The 20,216-nt window shown below is 44.5% G+C and overlaps 1 protein-coding gene across 1 annotated transcript in view; it reads left to right on the forward strand.

Annotated features, from left to right (window-relative positions):
• The window catches only part of LOC107187140 (signal-induced proliferation-associated 1-like protein 2), a 33,958-nt gene that overhangs the window by 6,186 nt on the left and 7,556 nt on the right, over window positions 1-20,216 (forward strand). Inside the window, exons 3-4 of the mRNA XM_015575148.1 lie at window positions 18,917-19,097; window positions 19,578-20,066. Of these exons, the coding sequence (XP_015430634.1) occupies window positions 18,917-19,097; window positions 19,578-20,066 (670 nt within the window). The remainder of the gene's footprint in view (window positions 1-18,916; window positions 19,098-19,577; window positions 20,067-20,216) is intronic.

Consider the following 20,216-nt stretch of genomic DNA (forward strand, 5'->3'; position numbering starts at 1 on the left):
CGAACCTCGTCTGTTTTATGACGCAGGCTAAATTGGGACACTAGAGACGATACGCGCCCGTTCCTTTCGTGGAATCACTCGTTTCGAGGTTATGTTCGCGTACATCCAGCGTGGGACGTTCGTAGGGACTTGGAACGCGAGAGACAGGCCTGGACCGTATTAGGTCAGTAGCATTCGGGTGTTCGCCCTCCGTGAAAAGGGGAATAATAAATACGAGTGGAATGCAGCCCTCTCTTTCCACGTCATCCTCGTTTCTTCGCCGGTTCTCGGTTAGGCTTTGCCCCGAGTGACTCTCCTGGAGTAACGGCATCTTGGATCCTCTTCCTCCTCCTCTTCCTCCTCGCTGCATCGAACTCCTTTCCCCCCTTCCCTATATACTCTTGTTCGCGCCACGCCGTCGCGCGACATTGCCTCTTCGAACGATCTCAACGTTCGCCGTTTTTCACAGACAAGAATTCTTTCTTTTTTTTATATTTCCTCCGTACGTGTATTTCCACAGTGATTACTTGGCACAGCTACCCCTTCGTGGGGCCAAACGAGGCGCATTGGAAGAGGTTGGCCACCACTGCTCTAAAGTTTCTGTCCATGTCCATTGAACAGAAGTTACTAACTACAGAAGATTCTCACCGATCACCCGTTTGTCCGTATAAACTTTCCGTGAATTTCCGGCTGAACGGTTCTCCTCGAAGGAACACGGCACCCTACATCTGTTTGCAGTCTCGCTCGATCGCGTCCACGGTCAGTTTTCGATGCGATAGTTGTTGTTGTTCGCGTGCGTGAAATACCTGAACGATACTGGTCTATGATGAAGAAACGATCACTCGATGAGTAATCGGTATAAAGCGGTGACGTCACCGGTTCCATCGATGGGAAGACGTGATTCCAAATGGTACAAGCGAATCGAACGTGGAACGGAACCACACTCGGATCCGGAATAATCGATCATTCGGTCGAGATCGCGACACTAAGGAAGTCGTAGAAACGACTAAGGACAGACACACGGAAATAATCAACTTATTTCTACCTTCGTGTCCCGTTTGGACTTTCTGGGTCACGGCACGGAGAGATGCTCTTCCTCCCCCGGCCTTTCCATATCGTTGGCTCTTGTGCTCTCCTGTTTCTTCTATATACGTTCTCGTCCTCGCAGCTCGCGCGTTACGCGATATAGTCTTTCTTCGAAACTCCTACCGGAGCTAATGTATAACCAGAACTTGTTGGAATTGTGTCTCACTGGAAACCTGGTAGGCATCGTGGAAAGCGTACATATGTTGTAAAATGGCAATGAGTTCAGAGCCCCCTCTATGCTAAGTTTTATCGTCGTAGCCTCAACCTCAGCGCCTGCGCAAAAGCTGTACGTGTGAAGTACGTGTGAAGGGGAAGTGCCTAGCGTGGCAATATATTTAGTGGCAATATAGTTAGAGTCCACTGTACACTGCGAAAGTTTCCCTAGTCCGTCTCCGATTCTCGCGGTAGAGCGTGAAACTTCCCCGATCGATTTCGGTTTACGATCGCGTAGAAACTCAGGAAATCGAGACGATGGTAATAAAGTGTAGCAGGAAGTCTGATCGGAAGGATTCCGACACACACACACACACACCGATCCCGGTATCCCTCGATCGAAAATTGTACGAAACAACGAATGTTATGCGATCATTGTTGCGTCGAGTACATATACATGTATACATATATACCGGACATGAATCGTTACGTCGAACCTTTCGTCGTTCCAGCGGTGCTCAGGAAGATCGCTGCCAGTCGATAACGAAGCAGCGGCGGTCGGAGAGCTATCACCGGAACGCACGCCTATGAATAAGTCGTTTTCCTTGCGCAACGTATCCTCGGACACACCGCGGCCGTTCGTCTTTCTTCGTTCTTTTTTCCGGGATGTTTATCACTAGATTGCGGATTTTACGCATTTATAGCCTATAGGTCTCTGTGAAATACAATGACATTAGTTTACGAAATATTTAATGTTCAATTCCGCGGAGCCTCGGAACACTCATCGAAGATTCCCTGCACCTCGACCATAATACGAAAATTTCACGTGTGACCGAGGGAATTTCGTCTGGTGATCTCTGGTTTCTTTCTTCCGGTATTGTGCTTTTCTCACAGTGGGAGAGGAAGAGCCTGAAAACATAGCTGAAGGAAGCCTTGGATCGCTCTCGGATCTGTTGACACGCCGGTACGGTCACACCGTCGCAGCCCGTAGGAATAGTAGCTTCGATCGAATTCGATTCGTTGAAAATTTTCATGTCGATTCATTCGAATTCGAGATTCTTTTCCCTGATTATATCACCATACGCGGTGCACGGTGAGAAATGGCTCCGTGTCGACAAGAGAAAAAGATCGAATCGAGTGGATGCGCTGTCGATCGAGCTTATTGTCGGGGGTGGGGAGGATTTACGTTGGATAGATAGACGCCGTAACCGAAGAGCAAGAGGGGCCGGACTTCCGGTGCTCAGGGACGTAGCCCTCGCTGCCTTTTGCTCGGTTCCCTTTCTCTTGGGCAACACACAAAGGATTCCTCGGATGCTCCCTGGCGGCGGCGGGGCCACGGTCTTCTCGTGGCAACAGACCGTCGCTAAACATGGGGGCGAAAAGAATCTTCTTGCCAGATGACGCGCTTCGTGAAAACGGAAAGACTCTTAACAGTCGTAAGGTAAATGTCCCTATTTCTAATCATATAACAGTTTTGCTATCGCAGAAATTAATTTTTATTATTTACTTATGCAACAATCGACAAAAAAACTTATTAGATATCAAATTTAAACGAAAGCATAAAGGAGTACGTGAAATGCAATAGAACACAAAACTTTTACACCATATTTAATCTACCTAATTGTATTCTAAATGCAATCAAAACTTTCCAGGAGCAAAAGGAAGTCTCTAATTTTAAATTCTGTCGTTGTAAATTATTCTATTAAATTTTATTTCGCCTAAAGATCCTCAGTCTAGTTATGTACTTCCCGGAGGAAAGTCTCCTCCACGACTTCCATTCGTCGAACTCTCAGACCGGCGTTGTTAACCTTAACCCCCTTCGCCTCCCTCGGACCCGATGGTATCGTCGAAGAAGTGGTAATCGCCAAGGCATTGTATTCAAATGTCCCACCGTGACAGAGAAAGAGAAAGAGCGTGGGAGGGGGAGGGAATTTACGGAGAAATACGAGGAGGATATCGCGACATTTGTTCAATCTTCTCGATTTTCTCGACTGTACGAACGAAATAACTGTTACCAATGCACAGGGAGTGTTTCTCTCATTTCGCAGCGGGAGTCCGCTGAAACCCACCGCTGCGATTCGAAGGAAAGGGAAAAGATGACGGCGGGAGCATCGCCGTTGCTTTCCCATTTATTTTCTTACTGAATTAATCGCATCCGTAGACCATCATCGTTTCCCATCGCCAGGAGCCATGCCTCCCATCTCCACTTTATGGATACACTAGCTTTTTTCCGAATTTCGGGATTTGGTAAAATTATTTTTCAATCAAAATTTTTAAATTGAACTGTAAACAAAGACGAGATATATATTTATCACTTTCCAGACATTTTAATAAGTAGCATTTTAAAGTAAAAAGCAGTGGGATATCTCGTCGAGACTAACAGACAGTAAAGATTCCGAGAAAATACATTTTACCCTTTTCCACCCCCTTAGGGGTTGAATTTCGAAAAACTAATGGATGCCTACGTCCTATAGGGAAGCTATCAAAACTTCTTGGTCCTAAGTTAAACGGTAAGAGCTGGGCGTTTTGATGAGTCAGTCAATCAACACTTCTTCTTTTATAATACAGATTAGAAGAATGTTATAGAGACAGTCCAAGCAAAGAATCAAGCGCAACGAAACGTTCATTCATCGTTTCCCCAGTGAGTAGCGTTATCGACACATATGTATCTCGCCGATCAAACTGGTTCGTAGCTCCCAGACACGCGAATTCCCATATGTTCCCTCTCTGTCCCTCGTGTTGGTTTAGTTTCCGTTCTGCGGTGTGTGTGTGTGTGTCTGTCCACGCCGTACGACGCCACATGGTGGCGTGGTTTTGACGAGCCAGGTATATACACGCAGCATTGTGGAAGAAAAAAAAGAAAGAAATGATTGCACGACGAAACGAGGGTAACGACCGGTAGGTATACCGTGGCTGAGAGCGTATAACGTAGTCGAGTAACACTACGCGTTGTACTGTTCAGCCAGCTCGCAGGCTCCACTGATCGTTGCGTGGACGGCTGCCAACTTCACCTCGCGATTGCTCGATCCCTTGGAACGGAAGGGTCAACGATCGAGTGTGTACAATCGTCTTTCGTCGCCAGAACGGAAAAACCGGCCCGATCAAGCCCATAGCGATTCTTTTCCTTACAGAAGGACACTGATTTCCCTTCGAGTCCTTTTCAAGTATACATATACCTACTCTGAAGAACGAGGAATAGGAGATCGTGTGTGGCAGAAGGATGACCGTGGATGCACGATCGAACTTTGAGTCTCACGGACTTATCGGTCGCGATAATTTACTCGGTTGTCGGGCTTTGTTTTGTAACTCTAAGCTCTCGCTGATGGACTAGGGCACTGTGGAGGATCCATTAACGGGGGACTCGCGGGGGATGTGTGGACTATAAAATGGTTTGGATAGAATTTCAGAGAGAGTAAGGAAGCTTTTTCTCCTGATGCAAGTTTGTCAAACCCAGAAGCGTGAAACGCGTTAAAGGGTTAGCCCACTCTGACCGCTTGAAAGTCATAGGTACGTTTTTGAATTTTTTTTCAATAGAATAAAGTAAACTGGAAATCAGTTGTTAAACTGATGAAAGCAACATAATTTTTTTTCTCATAATGGCGGTTAACGTGTCAACGAATTTTCCTGGTTCGATTCCAACGTGAGCAGAAACACAAGCGTTCTCCGCGTGGTCCATACGGCGCGAAGGTATTTATAGTTTAACCGTTAAAAACCGCGTAACCGAGTCGCGGCGGTGGCCACGAACAGGCAGGGGCCGTAGCACCAGGACCGGACTGTTAATCTTCTCTCGAAATAAACGCCCTCCGTGCCCGAGAGCCCGTGTGTTCGTCACGTCTCCTCGACCTGTCTGAAAAGCTCGCTTCCGTCTTCTGGACTCTCTCAGCTTTACTGGTCTGCTAACTCTAATTGACGCTTGTATCTGCGAAAAACCTTGTTTTGCGAAAAGAGCAATTTAGTACTTTAAATAATGTCAACCAAATGTTTCTTTTATAATAAACAATGTATCTACCTAGGCTAATTTTGTTGCGACTCAATGAAATCAGTTAAAGTTATTTGCATTTTTTTAATACGCCAGATTCGTTTGTCTTACGACAGCAGGTAAACAGTGGGGCATACATAAAATTCTCGTAGGCAGTTACAGTGTTCGTACCCTCAGTTAGCAGGGCAGTATAACGGACAACTTCTAGAATCCATAAAAGACGTCATATTTCTTAATATAGCTATTAATAATGTTTTTTATTCTTGCCCTTTTACTGTTCCTCTCGAATCGCCCCACGAAACGCTTTTGAATGCAACACATTGTAAGCCTTAATCGGGCGATCGACAAAAGTGGCATACTCGACGTGCCTATATGTATGGTAATAATAATTGTGCGGCCCGAGTAGGACTCTCAACCCTCCCGTCCCGAAGAACAATCGTAACGAAACCGATTGAGGGGCGTGGAAACGAAAGGGTTTGCAATTGAAATGAAAACATATGTCGGGGGGACTCCTGCGGAGAAAGACACACGGAGAGAGAAACGAGAGTGTCTATCGACATATGCTCGTCTGGGAGTGTTATTTAACGTCGTCGATTAACCCCTCAGAAACCACACCTCGCCCCTGGTTTTTTATACAAATATAAATATTTATGGGGATAAACTGCACAAACTGGAGTCAAACAGGAATTTGTTTATGTTATTTACTGTTCTATCAGGTTCCAAATAATCAACATATTCGGTACAGACTCCTCTCGATTATCGTCCCGAACTCGCGTTTATCTCCCAATAATCTTATAGGGAGGAATGCTTCAGACCATCGTAAATTAATTTTTTGGAGCGGAGGGGCAACGAGGGTGAAATTTCCTCAGAAATTCAATGGTAATAATTAGACAAAAGTAAGAAATAATTGTTTAACTATGAAAATTTGAAATGTGCTACCCAGATCGATTACCCCATTTGTACTAGGATGATGTTTAAGGGTTTAATAAATACCTTGTTTTACGTAGGTTTTCATGAAAATTTATCAATTCGAACGCCATGTTGGAACGCACGAAAGGGGAAGAAAAAAATTTTCGAAAGCAACTCGGAGGTTTAAATGCGTTAACAGCGAGATAAGCAAGATTTCGGATAAGAGATTAGGAGGTACTTCGTGTGTATACCTCTTTGAAACGTCGGTACGATAACACGGTTCTGTCGCATCGTGAACCGTAACATCTCACCGATTACCGTCGCCGTTTATATCACTCGTGCACGTTCTGCTCAATGCGTAGAATCTTATGTAGATTCTATTCGGAACAAAGGAACGAATTTCTTTGACAGGTGTCCGAGGGAATAGAACGAATGGAATCTTCGTCGAATCGATCGCGTTCCATATTCTTCAGGTGCTTCGCAAAGCCGCACACGGCATTGGGGTCGCATCTTTATGGAACGCGGTTGGACCTCGATGCAAAGGACTGTTTACAAACGTGTGTACCGTGACTAGGGTTGCCAACCATCCAGGATTGGCCTGGATTGTCCAGGAATTAAAGTTGCTGTACAGAATCCAGATTGAATGTCAAAATGTCCCGGTATTTCAGAGAAAGCTATCGACCAATGTCACCTATACTCCAAAATAGTTAAAATAAAAAAACAAAAACAAAAAAACTGTATTATAATTTTTTACATATTTTTTGTACATAAAAGAAATTTCCTCGGAATACTAGGTATGTTATGTTAAGTGTTTTCTCAGTGGAGAGTATTGTGAAATTACATATATATTCCTATATTTCAGTTTTAGGCAATATGTCCAGGATTTGTCTGAGAAAAAGTTGGCAACCCTAACCGTGACAGACTAATCAAAACCTATCCAAAACGGTTGATTACGAGGAATGACTATCACGAATTCTTTCGCGATAATCTTTCGCGATAATCGACTCGAATCCCTTCAAGACCTGTCCGTGTTTGCGCAACAATAATATATCTCGATCAATATATTTCGTGGCTGGCTTAGATTGGCCGTATTCGAAATGCCACAGCACGAAAAGGCACAAGGCGTTCTTTGTCCGTTATCTTTTAATGGTTTATTCCCTTTCGTTGCGTCGCGAATAACCGGGGGAACAGTCGACGCCCGTGAACATCACCGAGAAAGATTTTGACAAAGCGTCACTGTACGATCTCGGAAGAGAAATCATCGTGAAGCTTTTTCATTCAGTTACTGATTCGAGGATCTTTCCGATCTATCCCTAAAATTGGTCCTCGTCTTCGTACGTTAGGTGAACGTTAATGCGTTTATCATTTCTAGTCGATTAATTTCTGCGTTCGTATAAGGAGTCTCGTTCCCTGTTCAGATACTTAGAAAAAGAAAGTCGTTGACCCGATACGCCGTTGTTGCGTAACGAGTGCCTTAGACACGTGACCCGTAAGCTAATCGCATCTACGGATACCAAAGGAAAGAACGAAGTACGAGGTTTGATCGAAAAGCTCCGGGAATTTTTACTTATTTCGAAAGGTATTCATTTATTCATCGATATTGTTACGGTCCCCTTCAAAGTAGTCTTCATCGGATATAACACAATTATGTCAGGGTTGTTTTCAATCCTCAACGCACTTTTCGGTATAATTTTTCTTTTTCTCATCTTTGGGTCGCGGTGGGCCATCTCTGGGGAATACTACGTCTGAGGCGTCATTGCAGCGTTGTTCTTTGAGAAAAATTCACGAATATCTAGTGAAGTGTAGTGAAGCGACCATAGAGGAGATAAAGGAAAAATCGCTGAACGAGCTGAAGTCTATACTGAAAGGTGCGTTTCACGGTGTTTTGGGGATTGGAAAAAACGCTGACATAAGTGTGTTGTATCCGATTGGGACTACTTTGAAGGGGACCCTGTCAACATCGATGAATAAATAAATATTTTTTTAAATAAATCAAGATTCCTGGAATTTTTTAATCAACCCTCATAGTTTCGGTATTTGTCCCTGTCCTCGATGAGGCAAAGTGCCCCGAAGAACCGTGCCCCAAAATAAAAAGAGACGCGTAATACACTTATACCAGTTGGGGGGAAGCTTGTGTGGCCTCTTTGCAGGGAAGATGTTCGAGATCTTAATTCGCCTGGATGATTCGCCTCCTACTACATTCGTTCGAACTGGAACGGGGCCGAAACGATAACGTTAATGGAATTCGAAACGCGCGCGTCTCCCCCCTTCCCTTGTTCGCCTATTATCTGCATCGTGTCGCTGGGGCCCTCGGTTTTCCCTAATCGATTCAAAGTGTAGACACCTACGATAATGCACTTCTATGTATACATATACGCCCTGTTCGTTCGAACGTGAACCAAGTGATCGATGTTGTTCGATGAAGATCGAATTCGACGTATACAGTATTAGGTTCCCTTTAAGTTTCTTTCGACGGGGACATCGTTTCCATCCGTTTCACTTCACCTTCGTGAATACCATCGTTGTATACACATCCAGTTTCGATCGATTTTATCGACGTCGAACGAAGTTGGAAGCTCTTTTCCCCGTTCCATTGGTAAATATTTAATAGCCTGACCGATAAGCCGGTGATGATGGACGTTATTTATCGTTACCGTGTAGCCGTTTAAACCCTTTCGACGCGTAATACAGACGAGATTGGACGATGGCGATTATGGGATGGATCTCTTCGGGAAAATCGAGGTTTGTTTTAGATAGATAACAGTTGGAACGATCGTTAGGCCCTCGATCTCCTTCATTTAACCCTTTAACCACAGACTGTTGTCAGTAGACGACGAAACCAAAGGGACCGTTTAATTCCTTTTAGTTCCTTATACTATTCCTACTCTATTGCACTTCTACTACATCGATACTTTTTCTATAAAACAAGGTGAGGATGGAAGGGGATTCTCAGTTTGCATCCCCGTGTATAGCGTACGTTTTTCTCGGTCGAAACGTGTCCGAATGTCTTCGACGACACCGAACCTGCTACTACGCGCGTCTACTACCGTCGACCGGTAGATATTCCGTTGTTTGCCGTCGACTCGTGCCAGTCGAGCGACAGAACCCATGCAGAAACGGTACAACGTTGAACGGTGGTACGTAAACACGAATGTGGACGATGAAAATCATCTGTGGTCTGATCGACGCGATGATGCGTCTCACGCCGTCCCCGAGAAAACGGAAGGAATCGAGAAAACGGGAGCTCGCGAGACGCAGAACAATCGAGAGACTGTCAATTCGAGAGACGGGATCCTTCGAGTGCGAACAAGTGGGTATAAATTATAATCGTATACCTAAGAGGTGAGAACTTTCAACATTTGAATTTCATCGTTTGACGTCCAAGAACTCTCGGTATACATATAGTTAAGGTCGGTGCGAATTTCAGAGAGAGAATACATACAGTGGGGGACAAAAGTATTGGTACATCCTTTAAAACGGAACAGCTTTTTTCAAATTGCTTCGATTTTCGATCGTTTGTATCTCACAACAACGTTAACCGATTTTGATGAAATTTTCAACATGTGTATAACTACCATAAATTTTCGATATGTATTTATGAAATTTTCATTGCACTGTCAAATAAACAAGTTGTAAAAAGCAACATTTACTATTTTTATCGCGATTCGGATCAATTGCAACTTTTGCCAATTTGTTTTCAAATATCGTTTAGTAAACTAATGCTCCTAACTTCATAAAAGAACTCAAGTTACTGAGATCAATTTGAAAAAAGTTGTTCCGTTTTAAAGGGTGTACGAATACTTTTGTCCCCCAGTGTACGTACGGTGCAACCGAGAGTCAGTGGTTTCGTAAGTAGACTCCCTGCGAGATACGTTTTGTGGATGGTCTACGAACCGTGGACGAATGCGCGAGGGTGGCGGAATGGAATGCGACGCGTTAGCAGCGGGAGGAAGAGACTGTGTTCGTCGTGTTACGTAACGAAAGAAATATGTATGTATCCATGGGGCTGCGGGAACGTCGCAATTCGAATTAAGGCGGCTATAGCAGTCCAAGTAACATGTTGAATGATGATGATAATAATATTAATAATAACTAGACTGCGGATTTTGTGCATTTATTGCGTATGCGGGATCTGTGGAATACAATAAAAGACAAAAATTTTGTCAGATACAAGTTTTCTAGTTAAATTTGAACTCAATAAAAAAGAAATTCCTATAGTTGCTCTGGTCTGTATGAATCACTTTATAATAAGTTATTTTGTTAATAAGTTTTATTTATAAATATTAACAACAATCAATGGTTTCAACTTACCGTAATGTGGGGGTCACCGGTGACCGGCACTGGACGTGCCAGTGGCCATCACCAACATTAAGTAAAATATTTATATCAAGTAATTTGTAATATTTGTATAGACATTTTGGCTCCAGTTCCGAAAAGGTCCAATCTCCGATTTTCATAAAACTCGATGAAATCGTCTCAAATACTTCCAAATGAACATACGTAAAATGTGCAAGTGAAAGTTAACTGAGATAACGCTAAAACAATGGGTTAATTATTCATTGTCATAACAGATATGGTAATATAACGATAACAACACAAAAAGCGTGTTTGGTATCGCATTGTATGGATGGGTCATACGTACGGTAATTGGTTTGGGACAGTTTTAGAAAAAATTATTGCAGTAACACGTGTTGTGTGTTACGACTTTAGCTGCAAGGTGACTCGGTCGTTCGACGTGCTACGTCATTTCGTGTGTTTAGTATATAAATATATATATATATTATTTTAGCGTTGTCTCAATTAATTTTCAAACATTTTAGTATTACTCCGAAATCTCAAGCTAGAGTTGATAATCGCTACAAAGAATCCTCCCGGTTACCAAAGAGAGGTTATAAAAAATTAAAAAATTAAACATAACCAGAAAAATATCGATACAGTACTTACAGAGGATTAGACATTGCGTATTCGATCGTTCGATACTCGAATTCGATTCTTTAGCTAGACATCGTAAGAACAAGTGGTATATTATGGTTGTGTACGCCCGTGGGACAGTACAGAATATCGATGATCGAAAAAGAAAGCCTCGAATCCGGTCTTGTTCGGACTCCTTCGCCACAGCACGCTTCTCCTATTCCGTCGGGCTCCTCCAGCTGGGTCCCGCATTCCTCTTCAATTGTTCCAATTTGAGAGAATACATTCCTGAAAGAGGCTACCAGCATGCGTCGTCGGGGGTCGTGAACGCGAGAGGAATGTTTTCGGTCGTATCGCTTCGACGAGTCTCGGAACTGATCTCTCCCAGCGGGTTCCAACACACATCCCAGTATAACCGTGGCCTTACGGGAGGATCGCGTTCCCCAGAGAGAAACGGATGAAAATATTTTCTTCTAACTGAAATACTTTTGATTAGGTACCGTTACGTCTTCACTGTAAGTACCCACAAAGCTCATTTTGATCACTTTGTTAGTTCCATAGTTATGATTTATTGATAAATGGTTGACCCTAAATTTTAGACAGCTGTAAAATTAACAATTTAAAAAATTTTCACATATCCTTCGAGATACGTTTACATATAGCTAAAGACTACAATATGTCGAAATTTGAACAAAATCCGAAATGGTGATCCAAAAAGTGTCCGATTCCGCATGGAATGACCAGTTCCGTAAAGAGAAATGGATGAAATACGGTTTGGTTACCCCGTTCGTAACGCCACGAAAGAGTATCGTCGATGTTCCGGCGATAAATTGCCTCTGCCCGCGAAGTTTCCGTGGCGGGATCCCGGCTTATCGGCCGGTAATAATATCGCCGATAGAATTTATCGTCCCGGCGACCACCTTGTAACTACCGTGGCGCCAATATTTCGCCGTGTTGCGCCGCGTGAGACGCAACTTTTCCTTGGGTTTAACGATCCTACCCGTGAATTTACAGCAACATGTGGCTACCATGCGCGCACGGTAGCTTAACCCCTTCTGCGTTTCCTTCGTCTCTCTGTTTTTCGCTTTCGAATAACTTCTTCCTCCCTGCCGAGAACCGTGGGTCTTGGTGTTAAACTATAAAAAAAGGAAAAAAGCCTCGAATCGCGACTGGGAGTCTCGACGATACCGCAGACCTCCTTCGTGGACGATGCTGAGAAGATCTTCGCGTGTATACGTTTCTGACTTCGCCTCCACCTCCGCCTTCGACGTCCTCCTCCACCTTCTCCCCCTTTTTCCTTGCCGTTGAAGCCACAATGAATGCAAACCGTGTCGCATTAGCCTTCGTCTTTTCTCATTTTCCAATCGTGTTCTTATCCTCCGTTAATTCTTCGAAGCACAGTTTTTTATTTGAATATATTTTTTATCAATCCCCTAGTACAGACACGGCGGACCTATGGCACGTACGAAAACTTATTGGTATCCAATGTACAACAGCAAAAACTTCATTAACGAATAATTGATATTGATTTTTATTCGACAAAGTTTAGGGTTCTAAACCTACCAAAGCCTAGGGTCCTTCCAATAAATACAAAAGTTATAAGTTCATCTTTATAAAATGCTGTGTCAATTTTTAAAATTGTTTTGATAAATTTCCAAAAAGATGGGGAAAAACGTGAGAGAGCGTGGCAATATGTTCAGTGGCAATATAGTTAGAGTCCACTGTACTTCGATGTCTTCCGACAGCTTTCATCTGTCACAGAGATTCGAGCGCATAGATCCTCCTATGTGGCCCTTTATTGAAACAATCTTCTTGCAATTTTCTCTGCTTCATTGAAATAACGCGTGATGAGAATAACGTGTCAGGTTTCGAGGATTCGCTGTAACTAATCGTGTTCCACCCACTGGGTCTCGTCCGTCTTAAGAAAGCCCAGAGTGCGTTCAACTACGACGTGGATCCAGGCTACAGACGATCGTTTATAATTGCGGCATAATCAGTTACGTTCCCGATTGTAAATCGCGAACAGCCCACGGAGCCTCTCCTCGCCGTCTTGGGGGGAAAACAGTTAACAACGAGCGTTTGTTCCCATGCACGGTGGCGTGAATTCGAACGTTATATATATTCCGATGGGGGACGTTACATTACACACCTTTCAACCTGTGTAAATACCCACGGTAAATACATACACTGGTGTTCTAAAGTATTGCAGACCTACAAAAAAATGCATAGGAAGTGCATTAAATGTCATTAACCATCACTCGACAGCTCCTACTTTGTCCTTGCATTTATCACCATTTATCACTAGTATTCTATAATTGAAATTTTAATATTAAGTTTAATTAATATTTATATGTTAATAAATTATTTAAATTAAAGTTTTATATATGGAGTTTAACGCGTTAATATTTCGGAAATCAACTGGAAAATGCTTCGAAATGATCCGAGACATTGGGGAAAGCGTAAAAGAGACACTATCTCGCCCAGTCTACGAAACTTTCTTTCGTCGACTGGAATTCGCCCGATTATGGAAAAAAAAAGAAGCATAATTACCCGCTGGTTGCATAGAATTTCAGAGAGGCCGGAGTTGTGTTGCATCGTGGCTGCGATCAACGGGCGGAAACCCCGACAGAAAAACTGGTATTTTACCCACGGGTAATGGGCGCTCGATGTTATTACGATCTCTTGTGCCAACCTCGTTTTGCGATCCCAGAAAAGGGTACGAAATAATATTCTATCCAGACGGCGTGGCTTTATATGGCCACGCGTTTACGCTCGAGAGGATCCGCGAAGCGAGAAGAAGAAGAAGAAGAAAAAAAAGAAACATTATACGCGTGTGCCTTACTCCCTTCTACGTCGGAAAACTCGCCTGTATGGTGATCGCGAAGGATAGCGAAAAAAAAATGAAGGAATTGTGTTCGTCGGTTCCCAGAGGGGGAGAGACTATGGTTCGGCTGCTTAAGCATTCTTTACGAATCCACACACGGTCGCAATTAGCAGTTTCCTAGACGTTTCCACGGGGCTAGGTTTATAATCGCGGCACGGAAACCTCGAAGACAGTTTCATTCCCGAGCGTGTAGCCGGAAATGATGTTAGGGGGGGCCTTCCTGTTACAGTGGACTCTAACTATATTGCCATGGTCGGGGCTGTAGGGGAGTAAAATGGCAATAAGTTCAGAGCCCCCTCCATGTTCTATCGTCATAGCCTCGGCCTTAACACCTGCGCAGAAGCTGGGTCGTACTGGTGCACCGTCGTACGCAACGTGGTCGAAATCGAAAAAATAACGGTATTTACGAAAGGGTTTGAGAAGAAATCTCTCATTGATTAATAATAAGTTGATGTACGTTTTTCGGGAAAGTAATAGAAATTTCTTATCGACCCCATTCGACTTGTTAAATTTTCATTCTGGACCATTGTGTGTCGCTCGTGGATCGGCGTTTGAAAAGAAGAGGCTTTGCTCGCGGTTACACCGACAGACGAGGAATGCACGAAAGAAGAGAACGGGGGAAAAGAATCGAGAGACAGGACGTGTGTGTATGCGTGCCCACGGTTATTCTTACCGCGCTCGACGTGACTCGCGATACACTCGTAGATCGCGTCAAGAATGCAAAGCTATTTACATAACTAGTTCGGATGATCGGCGATCTATCGCGTTCCGCGCGCTACATGTAACAACGTGAAATTGCGAGGTATAACCTCGTGCAATCCAGACGACTGGAACAGTGGACTGTAACTATATTGCCATGGTCGGGGCTGCAGGGGAGTAAAATGGCAATGAATTCAGAGCCCCCTCCATGCTAAGTTCTATCATCGTAGCCTCAGCGTCTGCGCAGAAACTGGATCGTGCTGGTGCGCCGGCGTACGCAAAGTGGTAGGATAGCGAATTCGTATGCTTGTAACTCGTGAAGTATCGAAGATATCGAAAGAAAGTTTCGATAAATTTTGTATCGTTTTTAGTTGTCCGTATATAGGTAGAAAGAGATTTTGGAAAAAATTATTTCTCCGGATAATCAGAGTGGTTTCTCCCACAAAGTCAAAAAGTATCACCAACCAGTTACGGCAACATTCTCAGGTTGGTCCCATAAAGAATCGAGCAAAGTTCCGGAAAAATCGGCGTCTACCACTTCGCGAACATCCCACGCGTCGCGTAGCAATATGTTTAGTGGCAATATAGTTAGAGTCCCCTGTACTAGGGAAACAGGAGCACATTGTTACCATTCGCGTCAACCCTAATTGAATTCTGATCTGTCTCAGTAGCCCGTCGAATCGTAATCAAACAGGAAGGAATGCGTTTCTTTCTTCCCAACCGGAAGACTCCGAGTGTTTTCGGGTAGGAACTAGCTCGTCGTTCTTCGACACGAAACAGAAAGGGTAGGAGAAAGAGAACGGTGGCAAATTGGGGAACGAGGAAGTTGGATTACGCAGAGATCGTGCAGTCTACCTGAATGAGCGCAGTTATCGCGAACGGGCCATCCGTGAAACTTACCGAACCAGATATCCTATGGACAACGGATACTCGAATGTTGCCAGTTTTTATAGTTCGTGTAATGTTGGCATAGAATTCACAGGCTTGTCTTGAGCAATTCGAGAGGCAATTTCTTTCGTAGCATCTTGAACAAGTAGAACCTCTGTAGAACACGGTGTTTAGGCTATTAGAAATTGTCGCTTATAGGAAACTAAGAACTGGTATGCAGTCGACATATAATATCCAAGAAAGAGAGTTAGGTTGTAAGAACTAACGCAATCACACTGTTCTACACAATTTACTAACTGTGTCTATACGGAGGTCCCTCAATTTTCTGACCGTGTTATATGACGGATTCTTCCATTCTCTGACCGTGTTGTAAGAATCCCGTGTTATTCAAATATTTTCCCAATTTTCTACCCGTATTAGGGGAACGCCATATTATACAGTGATTGCCGCTATTCGCAAGGAACATCGCGAACCATTTCTTTCGATGACGAAAACGAGCTCGGGATCGAGTTCGGAAACGGGTGCATCATCCTCCTTGCACATGCACTACCGCTGACACAAACACACATTTCTTGATACATGAATCCGTGGATACGAAGGGAGGGAGGGACAGACGGACGGACGGTTACTGCGGTTGCACGCATCTCGAACGTTCCCACAAGAGAGACGTGTAAAGTCGTCGTACGAGTTCGATACCTAGGAGCACCGGCCACGACTCCGCGACGTCACGCTCGCCGATCGTCGAGGATGAGAGAACCCGATACACTGGACACCGATGAAGAAGAATGCTCGGGAGCAAAAAAAAAACCATTCCCTTTGGATCTTTCATCCTTGATCGTCGAACCGTTTCTAGTCGCGCGATCGTCCGCGAAATACGATGCGTTACGTATCTCTACTTGGGAGTCAATGATTGTCGTTCCACAGCACTATGAATAGGAAACGATGGAATGAAGGATAAACCTAGGGATGAGTTTCTCGAAACGTTGAAACTTCGAAACCCACGAAAGTTCCAAGAATTTTCCAAAGCTTTGCACTTTTTTTCTTGATTCGAAATTCTTAAAACCCAGGAAAAAAATATAGAATCGATGAATAATCATTGTTTGTAAGGATATCAAATATAAGCATGAGTAGTCAAGAGTATGTGATTCGTGAGACCTTGACTGCAAAATGAGCATAAACAAGGAGGGAACGGACGGACGGGCGTTGGTCTTCGGGCCAGAGTGTACTACTTCCGCTGCCGAGCGGTCTCACGGCTGACCGGATTTCAGGCTCTCGTCTCTTTTCCCTAACCTGTTTCAATTCTGTTATCTTGGCTCGCTACAAAACGGGAGGACGAGAGGCTTGATCGATTCGCGGATCCGTATCGCCTCGCACGCGTGTAGGTAGTGGTACGATGTTACTCGAGAATTTTAGCGAACCGACACGGCTGGAGGATCGAAGCCGCTTTTTAATTGGATCTGCTGATTCGTCCGGTGATTTCCTGCTTCTAAGCGAAGTTGTTACGTAAATCCGCGCTCGTACGATCCGCAAGGACGCGGATCACCGTTATTGGAAAAAATCTGAGAAACCACGGAACCGAATACCGGCTTCTCTGTTTTCTCAGGAGCGAACCAAGAGCACCGATCGACCGCAGAAACGACGTACCGAGAATTTATCGCGCGGTATTTAATTCTGTACCGAAGTAGAAACATCTCGAAGACGAGCATAGGTGAACAGTGGTATGGTTGGTAATGGATCTTAGGTCCATTGATCTAAGTTCTTGTAGATAACAGGAACAGGCATGAAAAGCACGGAGGCGTATTCAGCAGCAAAGTGATCCGTGGAATTTCAAGAATGTAACCGAGACTCTTCGTGTGAAATATCTTCGAAGCTCTCGGTCCTTTTAATCATCGTTTGCATTCTGACTGCACCGCCGCATCGGTCGTCTCGTCGCTCCACGCGCCTCGAATGCACGAAACGCTCGACATTTCTGGCCGTCGTCCCTCGAATTCGCCGACGTCGGACCACGTGTGCCATTTGAAAATGCGCGCGATTCGAAAACACCCCGTGACACGGTTCGATTACCGCGATTCGAGCCGCGAGCAGTTAACCTGTAGAGGACGGGAAGCCTAGATTTAGGTTAAACTTGTTTCAAATCACCTCGCGAGTCTCCCATATCCGGGTCCTCCAACATTTTTGTTACACCCTGTATGACACTACAAGAAATTCTGTAAATGTTCCAACTCGAATATACATAAAGTCACGAAAACACCTGCCCGTCCTCTATAGGTTAATCTCTAGGGGCATGGACTCGATCGTATCGTTCCAGGCGTATACGTATGTATACCGAATGCGGATACCGGTTCCCGAGTTAACAATGGAATCTTGCCCATTCACTCGACGCATTTCGAGAATCGAGCAACGGTACACAAGACTAAAGGCTGATTCATGTTAGTGTCCCGTGTATTATTACGGGACATGATCTTCACCGGTGTATGATTTACCGATTACCAACGGCGAAACCATATGCATACGCTTGTCCCTTTTCCGTCGTCTGCTTGAACAGTTATAGAATCTCAGATTCACCACTTGGCTTGTAAGTCCAGACATGGACATTAGAATCGACAAGGGGACTCTATAGTCAGTTCACCGAGGAGAGTCGATAAAAATAACCAAAACATTCGCGTGCTAAGCCCAGCTATTGGCTAACAATTGTTTCTCTGTTCCTAACCTGAAAAAGCTGTATCTTGAGGAAGATGGAAGAGGGGTGTTACTTGAAGACGCCTATTTTACAGCTATTTTAGGTCTTAGGCGCCTTTAAGCCGTCTTCAAGGCGTCATTAGGCGTCACGTGCTATGTAGGATAGAGAATTCGAGAATGAGAACACAATTATTTTTAAGATTTATTTCAAAAGATCAGAAAATAATGTAACAATATTTCAATGTAGAAATAATTACAAAATAAAATAAAACGTTATTTGAAATAATATTTCAAATAATATCATTTCAGACGTGAGACGCCAGTGTGAATCGGGCTTAAATCTCGCACGGTCAATCGCAAAAGCAGGCAGGTGCATAAGCGCGCGGCCGCGTCCCGGTTTTCTTCGTCAATGCGAGATCACGCGTGGCCGCCTCTGCGCCGCGTATCGCGTTTCAGACAACAATAAACGGCTTCGTGCTTCGCGGGCTGGATACCTCGAACGGAGTTAATTAGCATCTTTCTTTCCTCTCCCTTGTCCCTCATTCCTCTACCGAACAAGAGCCGTGCACACGAACGATAGAGAGATATTTTTTTTCGTAATATGAAATAAACATTGTATGTATATTTAAATATTAAAAAGAGATTGAATCTCTATAATATTGGATGAATATGTATTGAATATTTTGTGCTACTAGGGTTCTTCTCGTTCGTTTGGAAATAACAAGCACTACTTTTCTGACTGTTCACAGAATGAAGAGATGATCGCGAGCCTGTCTATACATGGCGGCGGCGGCAGCGGAGGGCCGAGCAGCCGCGTGACCCGCGGATTGGCCCTTCATAGATCGAACTCCAGCCTGGAACTTCCGCACAGTCCTGATCCTGGCTCGCGAACTGTAGAAGCGCCATTGAGACGGGAATATGGGTCCCACGGTAAGTGACACAAATACACTGTACTCTAACTATATTGCCACTAAACATATTGCCAGTGCGAGGCACTTCCCCTTTCCATGTACGTTTTGAGCACACAAATCCCCTCCCCACGATCCAGTTTTTGCGTAGACGCTGAGGCCAAGGCTATGACGATAGAACTTAGCATAGAGGGGGCTCTAAACTCATTGCCATTTCATTCCCCTGCGGCCCCGACCATGGCAATATAGTTAGAGTCCAGTGTATGTAAAAGGAGATCACGGAGTCGATCGATCGATCGCTCCACGAAGGATGTACGCGAAATTGTAGACGCCGATTTTTCTGGAACTTTGCTCGATTCTTTATGGGACCAACCTGAGAATGTTGCCGTAACTGGTTGTTGGTACTTTTTGACTTTGTGGGAGAAACCACCCTTATTATCCGAGAGCGTCTTTTTACTTATTCGCTTCTACGTTCGTTTTTACGTGGTCCCTGTTCTCGTAGGAAGCATCGACGTAGTGGCTCAGTCTGTGACGGTCGGCGAGAATTTGTTCGCGATGCTTCAAGAGCTCAGGCCATCGTCATCGTCGTCGGACCAACGGAATTCGGTTGGCGTCGATTATCTGAGACGCGTCTCAGTTCCAACAGACGGACAGACGGCGGACACGGACGAGGTCTGCGGTCCGACCGGTGGCTCGAGCCCGAAGTTACGACTGAAATTGAATAGATTGTGGGGCGCGAAACCGCCCCGAGCTATGGAGGAGAGCTGCAGCAGTCCGGTGGTTTCGGCGGACGTCGAGGAGAGGCACAGACGCAGAGCGTTCGCGCATTACGACTGCCAGTCGCTGACGGCGAATCTCGGTTACGCGGCAAAATTGAGGGGAATTCTGTTGGCCAGAAGGCGAAACACCGCGACTGGAGCTTCAGCTGCGAGTTCATTTAGGGCGTCCACTCCCGACGAGACGCCCGAAGAAGACGCTGGTGATGGAAAAGGTACATATTGTCAACAGCTGCGGACTGACCAGGATGTCAGCTTGCTGGAAAGTGGCCCCCCTTAACCCTTTTATTGCCAAATTATATAAAAATGAGCGAAGAAATATTTTGTGGTATTTTTTTGTACATACTAGGCGACATACCGGGTGA

This window comes from Dufourea novaeangliae, unplaced genomic scaffold, assembly GCF_001272555.1.
Source record: "Dufourea novaeangliae isolate 0120121106 unplaced genomic scaffold, ASM127255v1 scaffold99, whole genome shotgun sequence".
Classification (NCBI taxonomy): Eukaryota; Metazoa; Arthropoda; class Insecta; order Hymenoptera; family Halictidae; genus Dufourea; species Dufourea novaeangliae.